The sequence below is a fragment of the Triturus cristatus genome, chromosome 4_1 (assembly GCF_964204655.1).
Source record: "Triturus cristatus chromosome 4_1, aTriCri1.1, whole genome shotgun sequence".
NCBI lineage: Eukaryota > Metazoa > Chordata > Amphibia > Caudata > Salamandridae > Triturus > Triturus cristatus.
Window position 1 is genome coordinate 980,262,570 of NC_140585.1, and position 25,474 is coordinate 980,288,043.

Consider the following 25,474-nt stretch of genomic DNA (forward strand, 5'->3'; position numbering starts at 1 on the left):
CACCCCCCAGGCAAGTGGCACATGTGCAGAGTGAGGTTTGTATCGGCTGTTGCCACTGGCAGGTGAATGATCTGTGCCTGTGTGTGTCTGTGTAGTCTGCTGATGTTGGGTCAGTGGCCTGGGGCATGTGACTGCTTGGAGGTGCTGGCCATCAGCTTTGTGTTGCTTGTGATGTACAGTGTGTGCCATGATCAGGGAGTGAGTCACACCCCTCATGCCACCTGTGTACTTTCAATGCCATGTAGTGCATTGGGCCTTACACAGAGGCGAATGTCCCTATGACTGAGGTGCTATTCGTTGGCAGCATACTATGCCCTGTGCAACACATCTAAGATGTTCTAATGTGTGTCTCTGTGACATGGAGCAGGTGTAGTGATCTATTCTCACTTTGGCATCCTCACAGGTAACCGCCTACGAGAAGGGGAAGATTTGGAAGCGGGCCGTCAGGGCCGTGATGTCGGTGGAGGGTCACAGTCGACGCCTGCACAGGTGAGGAAACGCTGGCAGGACATCCGGTGCTGGACCAGGAGGATCGCCCGGGTCCTGCTGGGGGACTCACCAGAAGGAAAGAACCGCGGGCGCCGGCGCCTGACCCACCAAATGAAGCGTGTCCTGGCGGTGGTCGTCCCTGACATGGATAGGCAGTTACAGGAGAAGCAGCAGCAGGAAGGGGGTAGGTACATGTGTGTATGTTGTGTGTCACCAGCTTTTAGATGTGCTCAGTCGCATGGATACACTGCCAGGGTTGATATGTGCTTTGCATTTTCTGTTCCCCAAAGTCATCCACTGCTGTTCTTCCTCCTTTCCCCTCCTTGACATGTGTCCCCTGGTCTGTGTGTAATCACTATTGCACATGGTCATCTAGGCTGGCAGTTAATCCAAGTGCACATTGCTGTCTGCATCATGTGGGGGTGGGTTCGGAGACATGTGTTGTTACCTTGCCTGTGCCCTGTCCTGCTCAGTCATTTGGGGGCCCATATCAGTTGGCACTGATGCTGAGTCTCAACATAGGAGTGTGAGTTTTCAAATGAACAGACTTTCAGCATGCATTAACAATGTTGTGGCCTCAGACATGCTGTGCATGAGTGGTAGATATGCATAGTGCCGGGACGGTAGCTCATGTTGCATTCAGATAATTCCAGGACCATGGAGCAGTGTGCCCACTACAGTACCCTAAGACACCCTTGCCTCGGTATCATGTGTGTCATCCAAAACTGTGCCCATTCTCAATGTGTTCAGCATAGTTTTGCCTCTGTGGCATTGTTCCCTGGCCTCATTTGTATTTATCTAAAGTGTGCTACATGTGCCCATTGTACCGGCTGACCCCATTTAGCTTGTGCATCCTCACACTGGCCAGTGCCTGTGTGTCTATGTACAATAATCTGTTGAGGTTCTTCGTCACAAATATGTATTGGCAGCCTCACGAGGTGATGTGGATTACAATTAGGACTTCCTGATGCACTTTTTGGTAAACCCAGGTGGAGAGGTGTCAATTCTTGAACTGTCTCAATCACATTGTCTCAGGTATGGGGTGTTTGTGCGGGCAAGGACTACATGTCCAAACCTTATGTCTCCTTGCCAGGTCTGACCAGTGTGTGATGATTGTCTGGACAGGCACTCAATGTGCAGTGACCCAGGCATGTTGTGCAGGGTGTCATTTTTGTGCTTTGCAGCATGTGTCACAAGTTAAAAACATGTTTCCTGCTCATCCATGATTGGCACCGGTGTGTGCTCCAGATGCCAAGTCACTTGTGTACAGTTTTGTGCTTCCCAATGGATCTGATAGTATAACTGTTGGTTTTCTGAAGTACTCACAGGTCTATGAGTGTGGGGACCCCTTCAGCATTGGCGTCTGTTATCTGGCATTGGGTGCACCAATACTATTTCGGTCACAGTGACCAGGAGGTGGCATGCTGTCATGGTCTGCCTGTGCTCCACTGTTCACAGACACTGGCTTCTCTGTACTATTGGATATCCAGTTATTTGCTGTGGTGTCCTGATTTTCATTCTTTCAGGGGGCATGTTGGGTGAACCAACTGGGGAGTGCAGGGCTTACATATGTGCTGGGTATTCTAGTTGTTCCTCATGATGCTTTTCATGATATGCACTGTGACCTATTTAGTTTGGACCCATGTGTCAGATGTACACAGGTGACTGATTATTTCCTGTCTCTTCACCTTGCCCACAGCATCATCGGGGGACACCGAGGGAGACACCGGCACGGACGTGGAGGAGGGATCCAGCACCAGTGCCACCACTCCTGGCCAGTCGGCTGCATCAAGTGGCACGGAGGGCGAGGGGAGTGCGGCGGAGGACCTGGGTAGTACCACCAGCGACTACGACGCAGACGGGTCCGAGGCTGAACTCCCGAGGGGGCGGAGCCTGCTCCAACAGCTGGCAGCAGCACTACCACTGTCACCGCCCCCTCCATTCCCATCACCGCCCTCCCAGTTGCTCATGTCCCTTCTGTCCGTGTAGGGCAACAACGTGTCTCCTTCGTGCCAGGCACCGCACCCCCTGCCCCTGTCTCCCCTGCTGCCCTCACTGCCGAGTCTGTGGACATTCAGCGGCAGTTGCAGGTTGGGCAGACATCGATCCTGACTGTCCTCCATGGCCACACCAGGCTGCTGACACAGATGGTGTCGTACATGGAGGGCATGTCATCAGCGATGTCTGACCAACGGATGTTGCTGAGGTCCTTGGACTCGTCACTGACGGCAGCAGTGGGGCTCCTGCAGCGCTTCGTCCACCCACCTACCCCTGCTCCATCCACACTTCCCACTCCCATTCCTGTCCCAAGCACACACACACCTTCCCAGGCAGGCACCACCCAGACACAGGCAGCACACCAACAGGGAAGGGCAAGCGCACACCTAGGGCACACAGGCAGACACACAGACACAGTGGGAGTCCGCAGTCCTCACGACCCACTTCCTTCAATACCACTCCCCTTAGCTCCCCTGCCCAACAGTCAGACAAAGAGACCTTTATGGCTAGTCTGTCCCTCAGCCCTAGTGTGACACCACCTCGCAAGCGGCCAAGGAAGTCTCCGGGCAGGGGAGTTGAGTCCCCCCCTGTCCACCTCCCCCAGTAGCGCTGCAACCCATCCCTCCAACCCCCCCCTCCTTGGGGCCTGTGGTTCCTTCGGGTGCAGGGAGACGCTTGAAGACCTTGCGGACGTGTGCAGCGCAATACTGACCTCCACCTTTGGCGCTGCCCCACCCCCTGTGGAGTCGTCCGTCCCTGCAGCCCCAACACCTGCCCTACCCCCTCCTGTCCCTGCGGTGCCTGGTCCTTCCCCACCTGATGCCCCCACCCCAGTCGATCAACCAGAGGTGTCAGATGTGCAGGCAAGCTAGGGGAGACGCTTGGCCATGTGTCCCCCCCCAGGACTTTGTATCTGGACTTGCCTATGGGCAATGTATATAAACTGTCCTTTTCTACGTTTTGTTTTCATGCTGAATAAAGCATTTTGTTTTCCCTTTGCACACGATTGCTTTTCAGGTATTGATGTTGGTGCGGATGCTCCATTAGTTGGGGTGGTGATCATGTGTTGTGTATCTGGGAAATGTAGTAGTCTGCTGCTCATGGGGTGGACCCTGGTATCTAGGTGTGAGGTAATTCAGTTTTCGTATTTAGCCACCATTTTGTGTCTTTCCACCATTTTGTGTTGCCCTCACTCAGGCAGCACGGGGAACGAGGTGTTGTTTTCCCTCATCCTACTGCAACGTGTCAAATAACCTCCTGCCTCTGTTTATAGCTGGTGTCAGGGTCTGGCCGACTCCACTAATCCTCGTCTGGTTTGACTGATCCCTGTCTCGACTATCGGTTGGTTCGCACCATTCTTTCCTGACTTTATCTTATCCTCTGGCCTTCGCTATTCCTTACTCGTATTCTCTCATTTCACAACTGTCCTGCGGGGCATACAAATGTGTCCTGTCACCTGCAAGTCGACTTATAAACACTACCACTGATTAACCTGTGGGGAAGGGTGGCAAACACAGTTGGAAGGGAGGCTTATTTGAGTTACTTAATATCTTGTTTTCACATTCTTCTCATTGGTCAACCCTGTATGCATTGGGGGTGTTCTTTGTGAATATGCGTGTTATAAAAGATTGTGCGCCACGAAGTAAAGTGGCAGTCTCCGAAGAACATACCGTGTGTACTTCTGGGACAACTGTACTTAGCTAATAAACCTGATCTCCTATGCCTAACGGAGTGTCCCGTGTCTCTGTTCAACAAAGCAGGTGAACTCAGGAGATTAAGGCGTACCCTGCGCCGCCAGACCCATAAGGTCTAGGTTCTTCAATTTGGCGCCCAACGTGGGGCGGCTTCAGAGGTAGCAGTTCTGCCCAAGGATCGTGAGGAGCCCCGCAAGAAAATTCTGGAGGAATCGCGAACCACGTCAAGCGACCCCTGTATGTCGAAGTGGTCCAAAGGTCTTTTGCAGCGCGGTTTCTCCTTTCTGACGGCTGCTGGTGACTGCTGCTCTGACTGCCGCCCTGCTTTGGTCCCTTTGATGATGTTTGGTATCGCGAGACATTAGACGGGCCTCTGTTGGCGTAAGAAGACACTTAGTTAAGTATTGGTGGGTAGCTCCCACTATTTTGTTTTTATTTGGGTCTTTGATTCGGCTATTGCAAAAGCCGAAGCTGAGGGGTGAGTACGTTTGTGCTGTATTATTTGATTTAACCCCTTGATGTTTGTGAACAGTCCAGTGAAATAGCGATGCCTGGTCTGAGTAAGTTTAGGAAGTTCTGTTGCCTTGGTTGTAGTAGGGATTCCCGGCTGGAGGACTCTTGTCCGATTCCTCCGGTTGGAACTCCCACCTATGAGCTTTACTCAAAACATGGTGTCGGCCCCATTGCCTTTAATAAGGCATGGATCCGATACACGAAGAACGATGGCGTTCTACAGTGGCCACTTAATGGTAGTTTTGAGCCTGACATATTAGACAATTTGGAAGCGATATTGTTCAAAAAACAAGCCCGGCCGGCAATGTTTGACTCTTTCCGCCTCTGGCGTAAGGAAGCCAAACAGAAAGAAATTAAGCAGGCAAAACGAGATAAGAAAGCACAAAATATGACGATTATACAGGCTGCACAGCAGTTTAAAGATAATGAGATTGATAATGCAATGGAAATTTCAGAGAGACAGCATCGTATGGCAATAGATAGATGCTATCCGGTGTTGCCCAATTCCCCTTCTGATAAAAGTAAGGATCTGGAGGAAGACCCTTTGATGTCCCACCTATTAAGATTGCCTCCGCCCTATGTACAAGGTGCTAATGCACCCCCGTTGTTACAACCTGTTCAGTTGCCTGTCGTTCCCCCACCTGTTCCGGTTCTTCCACATTTGCCCCTTGGTATTGCCACTCCCACCTCTCGTGCCACCGATTCCTTTGTCTCCATCTCCTGGACATCAATCTTCTTTGCCTTCGGCTCCCCTTATAACTGCCAGTTCCTCTCCTGTATCGCCTAATACCTTGTCCCCTGTCCTTATGTCTAATTCTCCTACTGTGCGCAAACGAATAACAGATACTGTCTCTGGCTTTTTGTCCCCTTTCTTTGGGACTCTGAATATGTCTCCGACTTTCTCTCGAAGACAGTCTCGTAGTCAACTTCCAGGTTCCGACGAACGGGTGGTGTTGGACTCTCTCGCTCGCAAATGGATCGAGAAGGGTCCCCAGTATAGTGTGAAAGATATCATGACCACCTTTCATCAGTGGGATGCGCCCACGCAGAGATATGTATTTAATATTATGTGTGACACTCTTGCTAAAGGATGGGAGGATATAGATTTGGGCTTACTTCCCCAGGGTCTGTTGGATGTTCAGGCTAATTTCGATAAAGGACTCATTGTGGGTTCTAAGGTTGAGGACGCCGTAAGGACACTTGTTACTTTTAGGTCGTTATTTTCTTCACAAACTTTTCTTGATTCTGATCCTGCTGTTCGGCAGACATTGAAACATTACCCAATGAGAGAGGTTCCTCCGATATGGAGGGAAGAGGTTGCACAAGCAGGTAATAACCCAGCTATTCCCGCTCACTTCCAGCGTATATGGGTACATGTGCCCTGGAAGAGATCTGATGTTTTGGCCCTCAAACAATCTTTACCGGATCCCCGTAAAAACCCTGCTGGTTACTATAAAGAATTGTCCCAGACTGTTGATGCCTGTATTATGAATTTAGCCGATATTGACATGTTGATGGGAAATGTAGTCCCACAAGAGTTATGGGCTCGGATTCGTAGAGAGGATCACACCCAGGAATTGGGTGGTACATGGAATGCTATAACTGCCTCGGATAGAGCACAAGTGGGTGGTGCTAAGCCTGATGTTTTGATCACAGAACTCCCTGGTAGGATTATTACTTTAATGAAAACAATGATGCCCGCCTTACGAGTTAATTGGGATAAATTATCTGCGTGTAAACAGAAGAAAGATGAGAGTGTCTCCGATTTCTTCACTCGTTTTGAGGAGACGTTTATTGATCACAGTGGTCAGGATATGACTACGGAGGGTGGACAGCGATTATTTGTAGATACATTCGTATTTAATTTGCTCCCCGAGTTGTCACATAAATTAAAAGACTCTGAAAGTTCATGGGCTGTTTCTTCTTCTGCTCAGATATTGGCTACTGCTCAATATTATGAAAACAGGGACAAGGAGGAAAAAGACAAGCAAGAGAAAAAGACTAAAGAATTAAAAACGAAGGTTCTTCTGCAACAAGCTTATCCTCCTCGCTCTGCTCAGCGCCAGTTTCAACAGCCTCCCCAGTTTCAGAAGGTGTTTCAAAAGCCTGAGCCCTATATTCCGCGCCCTTTGTTAGGTCCTAACCAATGCGCCTATTGTAGGGAGGAAGGTCATTTTAAGAATGGCTGCCCGGTTTTATTACAGCGTAATGGAGGACTATCTACTCCACGAGGTCGTGGTGGTTCCCAGTTAGCGCCCAGGGGTAGAGGTCGAGGTATGTCACCCCAGACACAGCGCTCCCCTCCACCTCCACATTCTACGAACTACTTTGATCAGCAAAATGCTCAGTCTACACAGTATTACAATGATGATTACTATGTTGAAGGTGAGAATGACGGTCTTCACGCTAACTAGGACAGCCATCGACAAAGTGAGGGAGTTGTATCGATTCCAGTAGATCAGAATGTGCCTTATGTTAATGTCACTACAATGGGTGTTTCAGAGCCATTTCTTTTAGATACTGGTGCGATGAGAAGTTCTATTATTCACTCTAAACTCCCTGGGGCACCTTTGTCTGGCTTAACAAACGTATCCGTAGGATTTTCTGGCGCCCCAGTTCATAGCCCGGTCTCTTGTCCTTTGCCTATTTCAATTGGTTCTTATAATTTGGAAGCTCCGCTTCTTTTAACGACTGGTTGCGACGAAAATCTGTTGGGTTTGGATCTATTGAAAAGATTGCATGCAACGATATATTGTTCTCCTTCTGGTGTCCATCTTGCTTTGGGGCAGAAACTGACTTCTCCAATGTATTTGTCTAAAGATCAATTTCCACCTGAATTGCTCTCTCTCCCTGCGACACTTTGGGCTACGGGTCCAAATGATGTTGGGTGTCTTGAGATCCCACCCTATGTCGTTACCCTTATGCCCAATGCTAAATTGCCACGCATCCCTCAATACAAAATTCCCAATGATGGTGAAAGAGAACTTTTTGCTATTATTTATGATTTGGTTCAGAAGGGTGTGGTTGAGGAGACAAGGGGAAATGTATGCAATAGTCCTGTTCTTCCAGTTCTTAAGCGCACTGATCCTTCTCAGCCTCCTGTTTATCGTTTTGTTATTGATCTCCGGGAGGTTAATAAAATTGTTGTACCACAGTTTCCTGTCGTTCCAGATATCACTGCCCTGTTAACTATGATACCTGCCTCGGCAGTGTGGTTTTCTGTTATTGATCTGAAAAATGCTTTCTTCAGCATCCCCATTGCTGAAGAGAGTAGGGATATTTTTGGCTTCTCTTTAGGAGGCCGAAGTTTCCGGTTCAAGCGCGCATCCCAAGGCTATTGTGAAAGTCCCTCCATCTATAGCCAAGCTCTGAAGTGCCAGCTTGATGCTTTTCCTTTGCCGCCAGGTGCTACCCTTATTCAGTATGTGGATGATTTATTGATTGCTGCTGATTCAGAGGATATTTGCAAGAACGTGACTGTTGCACTATTGCGTCACTTGTCTGACCTTCACCATAAGGTTTCACCTTCTAAATTACAATATGCCCGCCAAGAGGTTACCTATTTAGGTCATCTCTTGTCGAAGGAGGGAAGGCGATTGACCCCAGAACGTATTCAAGCAATTGCACAAATGTCTGTGCCATCCACACAAAGAGAAGTGCGTGCCTTTCTGGGCATCACCGCTTATTGTAGACAGTGGATTCCAAATTTTTCTTTGTTGGCTAAACCTTTGTTGGCACTCACTTTGAAAGACACACCCCAACCCCTTCCTTGGACTGACAAATGTCAGAAGAGTTTTTCTGATTTACGTGCTGCTCTGTGCTCTGCTCCTGTGTTGGGTACTCCGGATTACAGTAAGCCCTTCACGCTCTATGTCCATGAAAGAGAGGGTTGTGCGTTGTCAGTCTGAACACAACGATTTGGAGACAAGCAGCGGCCATGTGCCTACTTTTCGGCTACATTAGATCCAGTAGCCAAGGCACTGCCTAGTTGTCTTAAAGCTACAGCAGCAGCAGCAATTTCTATTCGTCAGTCTGCTGGAGTGGTGCTAGATAACACTCTTATTGTTATGGTACCACATGCAGTGTATACCTTGCTAAATAGGATGAAAACGCAGCATATTACAAGTGCTCGCTTGTCTGGGTATGAGCTAACGCTCTTGGCTAGTCATGTACACATCAAACGATGTAACACTTTAAATCCAGCCACATTGTTACCTCTTCCAGAAGAGAAAGGTATTCAGGAACAACATGATTGTTTTCTCCGTACTGAGGAGGAGACAAAAGGTAGGATTGATCTGAAGGATGTACCACTAATGGACCCGGATGGGATCCTATGGGTGGATGGTTCTTGTTTTAAACTCCCTAATGGTGAAACAACTGCAGCTTATGCTGTTACCACCTTGCATACAATCGTGGAGACAGCACGCATCAGACATAATTCAGCTCAGGCGGCTGAACTGATAGCTTTGACCAGAGCGTGTGTGTTAATTAAGGGGAAGAGAGTGAATGTATATACCGACAGCCAGTATGCGTTTGGTGTAGCACATAGTTTTGGTCGTTTGTGGAAGGAAAGAGGATTCTTTACCTCCCACGGGACTAAAATACAGCATGGTCAGTTGGTAACTGATCTTCTTGAGTCACTTGCTTTGCCTACCCAGATAGCAATCATAAAGTGTAGTGCGCATAAGAGGATTACTGATGATGTTGGTTGCGGGAATGCTTTTGCGGATGAGGTAGCGAAAGAAACAGCCAGGGATGCTTTAAGCCGCATGTATGTTGCGGGCCCTGCAAATTGGGTCGAGGAAAAAGGAATGTGTGAGGATACAATAGAAAGTGTGAGATCGATTCAAGGAGAGGCTACAGAGAAAGAGTTGAGTAAGTGGAAAGTGAGTACAGGAATGTTAGACGCAATGGGATGTTGGATAGAATTGTCAGAACATCAGCGTTGGCTGTTACCAGATGCCTAAGTACTGCCTGTAGTTGCTATGGCACATGGTCCAGCCCACATCAGTGCGAAAGGAATATGTAAGCTTCTGGCTCCAGTGTGGTTGAACGAAGGGATTCCAAAATGTGCAGATAATTTAGTGAAGCATTGTATCGTTTGCTTGATGCATAATCCAGGAAAGGGAACCCCAACTCCAGCAGGTCATTTTGCTCCCCCAACATATCCTTTTGAGGTGTTGCAAATTGATTATATTCACATGGAGCGATGCAACAATCTCAAATATATTTTGGTGGTGGTGTGTGCCTTCTCCAGATGGATAGAGGCCTACCCCCTGAAAGACAACACTGCTTTGTCCACTGCCAAAGTTCTTCTGAAAGAGTTCTTCCCTAGGTTTGGTTTGCCACGCATTGTCTGGAGTGACAATGGAAGTGAATTTGTGGGCCAAATTATGAAAAAGGTGTGTGCCGGTCTTGGTATCGTCCAGAAATTCCATGCGGCGAACCATCCCCAATCAGCGGGTTTGGTAGAGTGCTATAACGGCACTCTCAAACTTAATCTTGCAATGGTACAGGCTAGCACAGGACTTGCCTGGCCCGATGCTTTACCCTTGGCTCTCCTATCCACTAGAACAGCAGTGCATTCTCGTTTGGGACTCAGCCCATACGAGGTTGTTTTTGGGCGCCCGCTAATATTTCGGGAGTCCCTCGCCCTAAAAAGTATTCTGACATACAGTATCCAATGCTGATTGACTACTTACATGACCTCACCACTAAATTACGTGTTCTCCACCAACAGGTTCAAAACGATCTACCATAGGCCTCCACAGACCCAGGTCATTCTATCCAACCGGGAGACTGGGTCTGTGTGAAAAATTTTCAGAGGACAAGGAATTTGGAACCTCGTTGGAGTGCACCTCGACAGGTCCTTCTGGTGACACGTACAGCAGTGAAAGTCGAAGGGAAAAAGAACTGGATCCATGGCGTACACTGCATAAAGGTGCCCTTGCCTTTTGACCAGTGGGTCCGTAAGGGTGTAGGTGATTTTGAAGGCGAAAGGGTTCCCCGGTTTGTACCTTTCAGTAGTGCACACCTAGATGGAACTCGGTCAGAGAAAGAAGATGACGTTTTACAAGAAGCCGTACCGCCACATCTCCGATTGAACACTACAGATCCACAGACACTATTTCAGGATCAAACTGTACTGAACCGAACTCGATATAATTTAAGGCCTAGACTGGTCAAGGACACCTGAGATTCTCATCTCTTTCGTGACATATATCATCTGTCCAGGTTGCAGGGTCACGGTAGGTGTCTTGGTTCGTGACCTGTATAGTGGCTAGGCCCCCAGGACTTGCAGTGTCATAGGACGGCTAATAATCACAGCCAAGTGAGTAAGGAAGATTGCCGTGAGCAACAATTTTAGAGGATGGATGTCAAATTGAGAAAGAATAACAAGAAGGAAGAGATGAGAAAGAAATATTGTAAATTAATGTACAGTCAATGTGGCATAACATTGTGTGTTCTTATGTTTTCTAGTATCTTATTGGCTTGTATAGGTTGGATTGTTCATGCTATGCAGCACAAATCTGTCCCTACCTCTATTTCCTTGCCTCTTCATTCTACTATCTCCCCACATCAATTACATACTGTTCGCTCTGGGGGTCTCTAGTTGGCAGGGTAGGTACCACTGTCCAAGTAGGGACCCTTGCTTCTAGTCAGGGAAAGGGGGATACACTGTTAAGATAACCCCTGCTCACCCTCTAGGTAGCTTGGCCTGAGCAGTCTAGGCTATCAAAGGCAATGTGTAAAGTATTTGTACCAACACTCACAGTAACACAGTGAAAACACCACAGATTTACTCCACACCAGTTTTAGAAAAATAAGGTATCTTTACTAAAAACTTCACAAGACCAAATACTACAGACAAACCAACATATAATTCAAAAGGTTACTTTAAAGATAGTTCAAGAGCTTGCAGAAAGTACTCCAGGATGTAAAAGTCAGTGTCTTGCACAATGCGACTCTCAATGCACAAAATGCGACACTTTCGTGCCCAACAGTACTTGTAGTTGCGATAAGGTTCCCAAAAGCTATAACAAGGAAGCTGGCAAAGGTGATGCGATACTCCTGAGATCCTGGGGAGGCTTTGCAGCAGCCCTGCTTCACGCAGCAGAGGTGGATGCGCCGGCTCCGATCTGTAAGGGGAGGATGCGATGACTTTGGCCTTCGTTGCGTAGGTTTCTTAGGGGGAAGCTTCACGCACAGGTTCGATGCGACACTCTTCGATGTGGTGCGATGCGTGGCGCAGCGTTGCCTTCCGGTGCCGCAACTCTCGATGCGCCACGGAACGGGACTCTGCGTCGACGCACCCGATGACTGGAGACTTTCACGCACCGGCAGTGGTGCGGCTCGCAAACTGGTTCTGCGACGACCCTCGCAATGTCAGGAATCTTCACGCTTCGGGACGATGCTCGACGCACTCGGCGATGCGGGGACCCTGCGTGTTGCGATGGTGCCGCGATGAAATTTTCCACGCACTCTCGTTCTTGCGACACGCAATCGGATGATGCGTTGGGTACCAGTTGCTCTTTTTCACGCTTCTGCTTCCCAGCTCCCAAACACAGCAAAACGACCTCCTGAGGCCCCAAGACTGGGCAAGCACTCCAAGGCAGGTCAGAACTCCTTCAGCAGAGTTCCAGGGGAGCTGGTGGTGAAGTCCTTTTGTTCCTGGGACTTCTTAACAGGGAGCCAGCTCTTCTCAGGCCCTTGGAGATCAGAATCAAAAGAAGGGGACACAGCAAAGTCCTTCCCCTCTCCTTGGCAGCAAAGCAAAACAGTAAGCAGGCAGTCTTCTCCTCTTCAGTCCTTTTCAGCTTTCTCCTTGGCAGAGGTTTCTTCTTAGTTCCAAAGTGATCTAAAGTTTAGGTGTCTGGGGTCCTCTTCTTATACCCCTCCAAGTCTTTGTCTCTCTGTGTTTCAGTGGGGGGATTCCCCTGCTCAAACCGGTTCCTGGGTGTGCTCTGCTCTGGAGCACCTGGTTCCTTTCAGAGTGAGGGGCAGGGTCGTTAGACGCTCAGCAGAAGGTGGAGCCTTCTTTGTGCCAGCAGAGGCTGAGTCCTCAGCCTGGCCAGCAGGGGGTGGAGCCAGCTTTGTGCTGGCAGGGGCAGCCGTATTCAAACCCAGGGACTACTCCTCCCACCCATCTAAAGCAGATCTCCCTATTCACCCTGCTGCTGACTCATCCAGGCTCCTGGAGCCACCTAGCCCATCACATGACACCAGTCAGCCAACCAGCACACAGGCACACAGTAAGGTTAAACAGGAGAATAGCTACTTTCTAAAAAGTGCTATTCTCACACAGTGAATTTAAAAACCATCTTGCTAAAAAGATGTATAATTAAATTCTGAACACAAAGATACCAAACTTGGATTTTCTATCTTGCCCTTATGGGAAGACAGGCATGTAAACAGCCTTCCCCATTCTATCCTATGGGCAAGATAGCCTCTCAGCAGTGAAAAACGAAAATGGCTGTAATTCACTACCAGGGCATGTTACACACCTCAGTACATGCCCTACCTTTCAGATACACTGCACCCAGCCCAGGGGGGTACCTAGGGCCACCATAGGGATGCCTGACATGTACAGAAAGGGAAGGATAAGGCCTGGTCAGTGGGGGCACTGGCCAGGTCGACATGGCAGTCCTGGACTGCACATAGGCACTGCAAGCAGGCCTAAGACATTATTTTAGCGTTACTCCTGTGGGTGGCACAATCAGTGCTGCAGCCCACTAGTAGCATTTGAATCACCAGCCCTGGCACACGCAGTGCACTTTACTAGGGGCTAACAGGTGAAACAAATATACCAATCATGGATAACCAATCAATATAACAATTTACCAAGGGAGCACTTGCACTTTGACACTGATCAGCAGTGGCAAAGTGCCCAAAGCATCTAAACCAGCAAAAACGAAATCCAGCATAGCATCAAAAATACAGGAGGTAGAGGCAAAAAGTCAGGGGTAACCACGCCAAAGATGCCAGGTCTAACACATACGCTTCCCCAACATGAACTAATCAGGAGAACAGAATATTTTAACAATTCATTTGTCCAGTTGTTACATCAACACCAATTGGTAGTCAACACCACCGACTGTTGGGTGTGTGGACTTATGCCTCATACCACGGACAAGGGGATGCCATATTTAGCCCTTCCATTTTCTTATGAAGGATCCGCTTGGGCCTATTTTGTGATGTTTTCACATGTATATCAGAACCGATTTAGACGTCCAGTTGGTTCATATGGGAGTGGACCAGATTTTAGTCATAGTTCTCTGATAAAAGGAATAGTGGCTATGGCTAAGATTTTGGAGAATAGTAAGGTCCCTGTTGATGAGAAACGGGCATACGATGGTTGGAACGTGACTCGTTACGCTACTAGCCTTACAGATAGGGTTAAACAGGGAAAATCTCCACCAATTTGGACTGTGCCTCATCGAGGCAACTTTTGTTTACAAATGAATGGCCAGACTACTGACACTGGACAAGGAAAGAGTGTTTGTTCCCATACATACATTCACACATCTCAGAATTCACCACCGTTAGTGCCATCCCAGGGCACGTATTTTGTCTGCCACGATAGAGCCTACACGTGGCTACCGACAGATTTTTCAGGAACATGCTATATAGCCTTTCTTCTCCCTCCTACCTACACTGCTCCTTCGGGACATCACAGAAACAGATATGGCAGAGGGATTATTGATTCTAAAGACACGGCAGGACAAGAGGGAGGTGATTTCCTTAAAGGATATCTTCCTTTTTGTGGCCCAATGGCCAACAGTAAAACATGAGACAATTGGTTTGTGTTGTTGAGACTACTATAGATGTCACTGTGGGAGCCTTGAGTAATCTCACAGCTGAACTTCAAGCGGATCGTCTCATGACATTGCAGAACCGGATTGCTCTGGATGTTATTCTTGCGGATCGTGGTGGAGTTTGTAAATTGATCGGATCTAGCTGTTGCATTTATATACCTGACGACGCCCCTACGGTATACCAAGCCATCTCCAAATTACATGTGATCTCCGAGTCGATTCATCAGGACGAAGGAGATTGGTCTTTATTGGAATGGTTTTGGGGATTACTGTCCAAATGGGGATGGAAGGTATTAACATTCCTTGGAGTGGTTTTGGCCATCATTTTTTCCTGTTGTCTCTGTATGCAGTGTGGCCCGCCATCTGTGGTCTTTGTGCCACTATGTGTGTCCCAAGGCCTGTGCCACGGAAGACGGAGAGCATTAAAATGATGTTGCAGCAACAGCTTGATGACCTCATGGCCATTGACGTCGACTCAGATTAAAATGAGTCTGTGTGTCTTGCCTGAGTAGTGGCAAAAGGAGGGTCTGAGGTAATTCAGTTTTCGTATTTAGCCACCATTTTGTGTCTTTCCACCATTTTGTGTTGCCCTCACTCAGGCAGCACGGGGAACGAGGTGTTGTTTTCCCTCATCCTACTGCAATGTGTCAAATAACCTCCTGCCTCTGTTTATAGCTGGTGTCAGGGTCTGGCCGACTCCACTAATCCTCGTCTGGTTTGACTGAACCCTGTCTCGACTATCGGTTGGTTCGCACCATTCTTTCCTGACTTTATCTTATCCTCTGGCCTTCGCTATTCTTTACTTGTATTCTCTCATTTCACAACTGTCCTGCGGGGCATACAAATGTGTCCTGTCACCTGCAAGTCGACTTATAAACACTACCACTGATTAACCTGTGGTAAAGGGTGGCAAACACAGTTAGAAGGGAGGCTTATTTGAGTTACTTAATATCTTGTTTTCACATTCTTCTCATTGGTTAACCCTGTATGCATTGGGGGTGTTCTTTGTGAATATGCGTGTTATAAAAGATTGTGCGCCACGAAGTAAAGTGGCAGTCTCCTAAGAACATACCGTGTGTACTTCTGGGACAACTGTACTTAGCTGCAGCTAATAAACCTGATCTCCTACGCCTAACAGAGTGTCCCGTGTCTCTGTTCAACAAAGCAGGTGAACGCAGGAGATTAAGGTGTACCCTGCGCCGCCAGACCCATAAGGTCTAGGTTCTTCAGGTGGCATCACATGGTCTCTGCAATGATTCTTAGGTCGTGTATGCTCTTTGTGTTTGGAGACATTGTCCCAAGGAGTGTTCCTTCCTCTGTGGCACCTGCCTTCTTCCCTGCAGGGATTTGCACCATTGTTGTGCTGACCTGTGTCTACATTCCCTTGGTGGCTGATGGATCCCTTCAACTATGTCCATGCCTGCTCAGCAATGTGTCCGGCTGCATCGTCTGTGCCATCCTTAGTAGTCACTGTACTTGTGTATAGAGTATGTTGCCATGCCTCCATGGGGATATGGTCCCTTTTCCGCACTATGCATGTGTGTACTCCCAGCCTAGCACACATATGGTACTTGTTCTGCAGGGTATGTGGTCACCTGACTGACAATTGTGGGCAATGTATCTGTGGGAAGTCCACCCTATTCCTTCCATGGGAGACGACGACTTGGTGGCTGTGCCAGCACCTGTACATTCCTATCAGTCCTGGAATGTGCGTGACAGTGTGTGTTCCTTTTGGCTCTCTTAGTTTAGTAGGCTTTCACATTACTATACAGTCTTGTGACATGGTCTCAGTGTGTGTATTGTGCTGCATCCGCCAGGGGTGGGTATGCATGTGTCATTTGTCATTGCACCCACATGTGGTGTGTCATACAGTGGGGGAATGACATCCATCCTCATGGGAGTGGGACACTGCTGTCAGTGATGCGTTGAAATGGCACTCTCAGCATAGTCGCACATTGGGGATGCGTTCATGGACCCATGGAGTTGTGGTCATCTGAGGATGATGCACCCACCCCTTATATGTCTGGGCACTGCTGGGAGGCCTCTGCACCCACCCCTCATATGTCTGGGCACTGCTGGTAGTGATATGCATCCACCCCTCATATCTCTGTCTACTGCTGGGTGTCCTCTGCACCCACCCCCATATGTCTGGACACTGCTGGTAGTGATATGCACCCACACCCATATGTCTGTCCACTGCTGGTAGTGATATGCACCCACCCCTCATATGTCTGGGCACTGCTGGGAGTGATATGCACCCACCCCTCATATGTCTCTGTCCACTGCTGGGAGCCCTCTGCAGCCACCCACCCACCCGCACCCTTGGTGCAGTACACTGCTGTCCTGTGCATACACACAAACCAATATACTGCTTAATGCTGCACCAGGCCCTGTGCCGACATTCGTGGCGTGTGTACGCCTTGTATCCATTCTGTACTGGTGCCATAGGGTTACGGGTGGGACGGACCCTAACCCCGCAGTCATAGGGTGTACGGGCCGTACCCACGCTTTGAGGGCGTGGGTACGACGCGTACCCGTCACCACTCCAATGGTGGTACGGCCCGTACCCATGCCCCCACACCATTGGTGTGTTGATGGAGGGGTACGCGCCGTACCCACGCCCTCAGAGCGTGGGTACGGCACGTAACACCATTGGTGTGTTGATGGAGGGGTACGCGCCGTACCCACGCCCTCAGAGCGTGGGTGCGGCCCGTACCACCATTGTTGTGGTGATGGAGGGGTACGCACCGTACCCACGCCCTCAGAGCGTGGGTATGGCACGTACCCCTCCATCAACACACCAATGGTGTTACGGGCCGTACCCACGCTCTGAGGGCGTCGGTATGGCGTGTACCCCTCCATCAACACACCAATGGTGGTATGGGCCGTACCCACGCTCTGAGGGCGTGGGTACGGCGCGTACCCCTCCATCAACACACCAATGGTGGTACGGGCCATACCCACGCTCTGAGGGCGTGGGTACGGCGCGTACACCTCCATCAACACACCAATGGTGGTACAGGCCGTACCCACGCTCTGAGGGCATGGGTACGGCACGTACCCCTCCATCAACACAACAATGGTGGTACGGGCCGTACCCACGCTCTGAGGGCGTGGGTACGGCGCGTACCCCTCCATCACCACACCAATGATGGTACGAGCCGTACCCACGCTCTGAGGGCGTGGGTACGGCGCGTTCCCCTCCATCGTACTCCAATGGTGGTACGGGCCATACCCATGCCCCCACAGCGTGGGTATGGGCCGTCCCACCATTGTCGTGGTGACGGGTACGCATCCACATCCACATCCACTTCTGTTGTGACGGTGCGTTGGGATTGGTGGACACGCCCCCCCCCGAAGTGACCAGAGCCAGGAGGTCATGTATGTACGGGACATATATACTTTTTTACTTGAGTGGGGGTTATGTTTCCTGCCCCTGGCTCCCCCCTTTGCCCCTGGGTGTTGTTCTGACCTTCTGCGGCGTCTGCGTGGGTTTCTGTGCACCAGGTCGTAGGCTAGGAGGGCCGGGATGACACGTAGGATAGGGTCCATGGCTGTCCGTCGCGTGCCGCTGCTCCTTCTTCGCTTCGTCCTGAATTTCCCGGCAGTTTTTGGCTGCCGTAAAAAATGGTCCGTGCGGAGTGACGTAGGCACGAATCGTACTTGCTGGTCCGTAAAACGCTGCCTGACTCCGTCCGGACGTCACGTACGCGATGTCCCGGATCGGAATTGTGGGTATGTTTTCGCCGCACGTACTTTTGTACGAATCGTACGGAAATTATTTTCCGTACGATTCGGACTTGCGGCTTTGTAAGATGGAAATCCCGGGTACGAGTCGTATGGAGAATACGCTCCGTACGACCATTCGTACCCGGGTTTTCCAGGATCGGAATTGGCACCTAAATGGGTATCTATTTGTTTTTCCTTTTTATGTTAATGGTTTGCTTTTACCTCTTTGTTCATTCTTCTGCAGGTTTTATATAATGCTAACTATACCCGCAGGTTTAGGAGTGATTCAAGTGAGCCTCAGTTACAATACACAGGGTCACATTCGATTGTTATAGATTACGCATGTTTGTATACATTATTTGTTCTGACTCTAAGAAAAACTTAAATGTATATAATAAAAATACAAATTTATAGCTAGACATTTCTCAGTAGACCTGCCCTGCCGAGATTTAAATTGCCTGTTTTCATGCCACGAGTCTACTTTTCTGAAAGTGTGGCTTAGATTTCTTAACTATTTCTTAATTTCTTAATTTTTGTGTTACAGTCTGTTACAGGCTGTTTCAATTTTGTTTTATACGGGTAGGGATAAAATATTTTTATTAAAATTCGGTAATTAAAATTGAGCACGATATTCACAAAGATTAAAACGCGGTGACGATGTTGTTTTCTCGACTGCAGGTGGGCCTCTTATCAGCCGTGCCTCATATGGTTATGACAATCATCGTTCCCATCGGTGGGCAGATTGCAGATTATTTACGAAGCAGAAAGATATTGTCCACAACCACAGTGAGAAAAATAATGAATTGCGGAGGTACAGTATCGTTTAATTATCAAAAACAGCAATACTCAATGCGAAGTGTTTACTTTACGTGCTCTGGTGTTCTAAGTGGTTGAAGTGCAAAACCTATGTTAACCGTGATGTAGGAGACAAAGCCATGTGGGCTGGGAAGGTGTTTAGAGTAGCATCATGGGCTGTGCGGATAGAAAAGTCATGAGCTTATTGGCATTGTAATGACAATACCTTTTATTTATGTTTTAAAAACCACAACATAAATAAAAGGCATTGTCATTTACAATGCCAATAGCTCAAACTCACTTAAATGCGAGACCTATTGCATTGCAAATGCTTGTTACGGTGGGGTACTCAGTCGAACAAAAATCACCCCGACCTGGGGCGTTTCGATTTAAGGATGGCTAGCAACCACACAACCAGCAAATAATAGTGAACAGCTCGCCGCCGGGGGCAAAAGTTGTACAAGGGCCCTTGCCCCCGCCTTTGTTGTGACTCTGATGTTAACATGCTTGGCAACTAATTAGGCAGAGATGCCACAGTGCTCGCAGCTTGTTGGCAAACACAGACAGTTTCACGTACTGAGCGTGCAGCTCCTCAGCTGAGAGGGGGGCCGGGGGGCAGGGGAGCTGGAGACAAGGGGAGGGCCCCAGTGCATCAGCTAAGAGTGTGTTTATTGTCCTCTGGACAAGCAGCTCATCTGTGAATGGACGCGGGCTGGATGAAAGGGGAAGCTCAGAGGGGGAGCTTGTCCCATGCTTTGGGGACTACTGGTTCGTGTGATAAGATAGAGGCTGTGTTTCTGCTGTCACAGCCTATCTCCCTGTAATAGGATTGTAACAACCTAAACGATCTGCTAATAAGAACAAAACATGCCCATTCATGCAGCCCGTCTGCAAATGTTTTCTTAAAATAGCCCCGCGTGGGAATTCTCACATCAAAGCCAAGAAGAGAAGAAATGCTTTGTCTATCAGAGATCTCAGCATCAATGCAGACATCACACACGCAACGTGCCTCGCGCTAAAAAAAAAAAACAGCCTTTGGCCTTGGCGCACTCCCAGCAGCACCCGCACGGCATCCATACAGCGGGGGAGATGGGGGGGAGGTAAAACATATGTAAAAGTGTTGAAAATATGTAATCATATGAAAAAGCAATAACCGTTAAAGTGAAAGTGCTTGAGGTGCTACATGAAAAAAAACACTGAGTGCAGGCAAAAAAATATTTGCAATGCTATAGGTTTAACATTTAAATGCGAGACCTATGGCAATGCCATTGTCCTAGCGGCTTCTAAAGTGAAAGTGGGCGTAGCCCACCGAATGTAAGCAAAGCACTTTGTGGTGCCTAGCGTAGGGAAAACTCAATAAATAAAAAGTACATGTACCGTGTAACAACTTAGTAAATGGGCCAGTAACCATGGGAGGATACAAATGAACACATGGCCCTACTAAGGCGGAACTAACAAGCCTCATAATGAATCAGAAGACAGAATTTACAAAGGACAAACACACATGCCAATGAAAAATAAGGGCAGGGGGAGTAGGCAAAGCTTCTCTCCGTACTGAACTACCACAGATCTTCGCAGAGCAGCGCTTGCGCGATGGCTCAGGCTCGACCTAAAAATCAAAAACTACCAGATCAGAATGCAAACCACTGTTTACAAAAATTCCAGACCTGGGTTAATATATACCACATGGCAGCGGAACATTTGGCAGATTCCATTGAAATTGAATGTGAAACAAGCAGTCACCGCTTTGAAGTGGAGAGAGACATTTTTAGAGGAATTGAAAAGTGATTCAGGTTAGTGGGAGGGATGGCTTTTCAAAAGCAAATGTGTACTTCAAAATGCTAGTGATCAATCATTTACATTGAACTGGAAAATATTGACTTGTTAAGAAGCCCTATTGCCAGGGCCACTGGAATTATGTGGTAGGGGCGAAACAAATTATGGAGCAGGGTTTACTAAATTATGCAAGAAAAGGCAAGTTATGCAACAAAGGGGGCACATTTGATGATAGCATTACCTCATTTTTTTGCCAATTTTACACATTAACACTATCTGAGCAAAGGTTTCACCCCATTACTACCAGTCACAACCAAATACAGCACTAAGCAACAAAACGATAAACAGTCAAACTTTGCGACATGGTGCTGCACTTTTAGCAACTTTTGACCCGTTTCCACTAGAATGTTTTTGTTAAAATCTACAGATTATGCAGCAGATGATGGATTATGTGGCAAATCCATAATTATGCAGAAAAAGTTGCAGCCACAAAATTACATAATTCCAGTGGCCCGGCCTACTGCTCAGCACATTGATTGTCCCCAGGGCTTTGGTTCCTCCATCGAAAACCTTTGCAGCAGAAAAGTGTGGCTGAAAAGGCATGATCTTCTAACCGTCAGCCACTTTTCTTGGCTGAGCTCACCCTTTACAAGTAAATACTGGGCTGGAGCTGCCAGAGTCTGCTGCTCCTCAAGAGTGCGGTATTGTGTTAGTAATAAACAGTATGGGGACCGCTGTTCTCATTTGTTCACGCCCACTAAGTCATCCGTTTGGCTATAGCTTGTCTGTCTTATAGCCCGTGCTTCATTTCTAAAAACAAAAAAAACAAAAACAAAATAAAAGCCATAGACCAGCATATTTTTTCCAAATATATCCTATTGAATTTTATTATAACCCTAAACAGGAGCCACTAGATAGGTCTTAAAATTTCACTGACATTAAAGAAATCTTGTTCTCCTGGTGACTGCCCTCTTCCCCCTTCAAAACAGGACATAGTCAATTATCATTAAACAAGTAAATAAAAGACAAGGGGTGTCTCTACTTTTAAGAAATCTGCTGTTTGCTTTCACTCTCCTTTTCTCTGTCGCAGGGATCTTAGAGAGGGTATTGTGGGGCGTCTTTCTGTTAAGTAATTCAAGGCAGGTTCCCACTGTCTGATGAATTTGCTGCCTTTCCCCTGCAAAACCCATGACCAAAGTCTTCCACTCCAGTGCACTAGATGAGGAGCTTATTTACCATTTTAATGAGATCAACTAATTAGGGGCCAAGGTATTGGTTATTAACATCAGGATTCCTAATGTGAAATAATCCATGGAAGGGAATGACATAGAAGGAATCTGTACTGATCTCCTTTAGGTCACTTCTACAAGTGGACCAAGATGTCCAAATGAATAATATAAAAGCTCATCAAGTGGGTCCTGCCACAGAAACACTGGAATCCCACCCACAAGGCTTCCTGGTGAAACCTTCAAAGACAGAATCCTCACGAACGCACAAAAAATGGATTTCTTCTACTTTAATAGATAATAAAGAACTACTGTACTTAGGCCTCTCACACAATACTTTAAATAAAAGGAGGACCATGATACAGATGACCAAAGAACTGTGGAGACACCAGATAAAATATGACAGGCCTATCCATACTCATTCAGCTTTCAAATTAACTCAAAGACAAATATCATCTGAACGGTTGAGGAGGACAAGAAGTGCTGTCTTTAACACCGAAGAGCACCCCCAGAAAGCTAAGAGAAAAAAACTGTGCAGACTCAAAAGAAAGAGGGATTGGAGAGAGTAAAGAACTCTGGAGGAGCATCACACAGAACCTGACATTCAGCCAGTCAACAACCAACAGTCTACTAATACTCATGAACTGGCTATTTGAACAATGCCTAATACATGGCAGTGCCAGCTTCAGCGCTGGTGGCGCCTGGTGCGGCAATCTTTTTTGGCCCTCCCTTTCCATGACCACCTCCTCAGATTCCCACACTACCATCCGGCAAAAGTACCCATCATCTCTCAATTGCCCCTCTCTCACATACATTTCATTTGTTTTAAAGAGCTGGTAAAGGCTGGCTTTACTAATCCACTCAGCTAGCCACATAAAATACAGATCTGTTCTTTGCAGCGGGCATATTAACCCGCTGCGCTACTTTATGGCGAGTCAAAACTGCCACTAGACAAAACTTCGATCTCCCTCTCTAGCAGGAACATTAATCACAAGAGTTATCTTGACATTTTTATTGCTGCCTGAAACCTAAACGCCCAAGCAACTGTGTAGCAGGTGCTTTTATATCAGGTTTTTGTAAACACAGTACCCCCCTTCAGGTCAGTGTCTCTTTCTAGGCCAGCACCCAGTACAGCTGCACTGGTCGCACTGCCCTAAAGCCGGCCCTGATACATGGTGACACATGTACAAACTATGAACCTGATGAGAGAATTTTCTAAAAAGGGAAACTATTTCTGGCAATAATAAAGTAAGAAGTGGGTGGACTGAGAAGTGGGTTGACTAGTTGGCCCTGGTGTGGTATAGTATCCACACTAGGGATGGTTCTATTGCCCACTTTCAGAGGGAAATTGGGAGAAATCTTTCAATAGGAGAAACTAACTAAGTTGGATTGGAGGGGAGTGGGGTGAAGGTTAGACAAGGAACTATTGCATAAGACATGGGAAGAAAGACAGATAAAGTGAAGCATAGCTTCATGGTAGATAGGAAATGATACAACTGGGCAACAGAGATGTTATATCCACACTTAGGGGCTTATTGCATCATTTTTAACATGGGAAAAGTGACGTATGGGTGGCGCAAGGGGCTTGTAAATAAGCCCCTTAGTGGTTAGATGGTGAGAGTACTTACTGCAATTAAATTCGCTGATTAAACAGCATAAGATTTGAAGAGTGATATTAAATGAATCACCAGCCCCAATCAATATTCAAAAGGTCCATCTTCCTAAGAAAGATGTCCAGTGTGATCATAAGGATTTAGTTCGATTGCCGGGCAAAACATATTTTTGAGGCCCCTGTTCACAACAATTTTGATATTTTTTTACCTATTTTCTGCTAACTGAAGCCCATAAGATACCAGACTTTCAGAAACAGAAGAAAACAGTTGAGATATGTCTTTCCAGCGGCTCCAAAAATCATTATGATGACCTAGTCATTTTAGAGTCATAGACAGCGGTAGACAGAGAGGAGAGAGGCTGAGATACAGAAATAGATAGAGGTGAGACAGGGAGAGAAAAAGTTCACTTTATCAGGGGGCCTTTGGAAGGTGGAGGCTTTGGACAATTTCCCACTTTACTCACGCCTTTTAAAACGTCTGACAGGATGTCAAACTGATGAGACATAAGGGGATATTCTCAAGAATGTGTGATAATTATCGCAAAATTAGCTTAATGCAACTCTTCACATCGCAGTCTATCTCGGGAAAATAACGCTGTGTCAACGTTGTATTCCCATCACGCCGGTACCATACGATAGTCTCACGATAACGCTTCAAATGACTGCGTTAAAATCAGCGTGACATTGCAAAAATGTGAAACACAAACACGAAAAAAGCGGCGATGTCCCAAATGGTGAGACAAAAATCAACGATAACCAGCGACAGACCTGCAATTCCCACGTGTCCTGCGGGGAAATGCACCATAAAAGCTGAGAAAAAAACAGTGAAATGACAATGTTCGAGTACAACCTCACATCCGTGATGTAGAACAAATGTCCATTGTCCCTCATCAAATAGGCATCTCCTCACAGTCACAATGTACATTGACATGCAGTCTGTATGTAAACTGCGCCAATGCGTAAACATACATGAAACACACTGTGAAACCGCATCTCCCATTCACATTGCAGAGGGACAGTCAACACCTCCTGCACACAGACGTGACATGTCTATGATCAATCAAGTATGAAAGCATGGACGAATGTAGGGGCAGTGACTCCCCCTTACGTACATGTTGCTCATGTTGTGGGACTTGAGTCACAGGGTGCATCCCTGCATCATGGTGGTACACATTTGACCCCAAAATAACCCCTGTTGTCACTTGTAGGTCACAAATGACAGCCTATATGTAATGATGTGCGACACATGTGAAACGCCGAAGAGTGGGATTCCATACTATCTGTGACACACAGAACTGGCATTTCGAATATGTCACACCCTAAACAGCCTCTCTGAACAGAGGTGGCACACCCACCATCTATTATAAAATCATGAAATTGCGAGCACTACATGTTGTACTTACACTCGTCTGAGTGATGTGCTTGTACAGATGAGTGACATGCACGCAGGGAATGTATCTTGGAATGCATTTATGTGCATATGCTGTGCCTGCGGTCATTTTGTACTGTCCCATGATTGGTAAGGACTGTCTTAATGTGACGTGATCATGTGAAGAAATTGTCAATGATGGTGTTCCTACAGGCTTTTCCTGCTGCAGTGGGGTGTGGTTCACCTGCCTCATCTTCCTCATCATCGTCCGGTGCATCTGGCACTTGTATCCATGGGGCATTGGTGCGTACACATATGTTGTGCAACACACAACATGCAACGATCATCTTGCACATGATATCTGGGCTGTACAGGAGCCTTCCACCTGTGATGTCCAGGCACCTGAAACGTGACTTCAACATGCCAAATGTGCGTTCCACGATGCCCCTGGTGCATTT

At 47.5% G+C, this 25,474-nt stretch overlaps 1 protein-coding gene across 1 annotated transcript in view; it reads left to right on the forward strand.

Annotated features, from left to right (window-relative positions):
- SLC17A8 (solute carrier family 17 member 8) overlaps positions 1 to 25,474 on the forward strand; it is a 332,347-nt gene that overhangs the window by 249,008 nt on the left and 57,865 nt on the right. Inside the window, exon 9 of the mRNA XM_085650684.1 lies at positions 18,917 to 19,049. Coding sequence (XP_085506810.1) covers positions 18,917 to 19,049 — 133 coding nt within the window. The remainder of the gene's footprint in view (positions 1 to 18,916; positions 19,050 to 25,474) is intronic.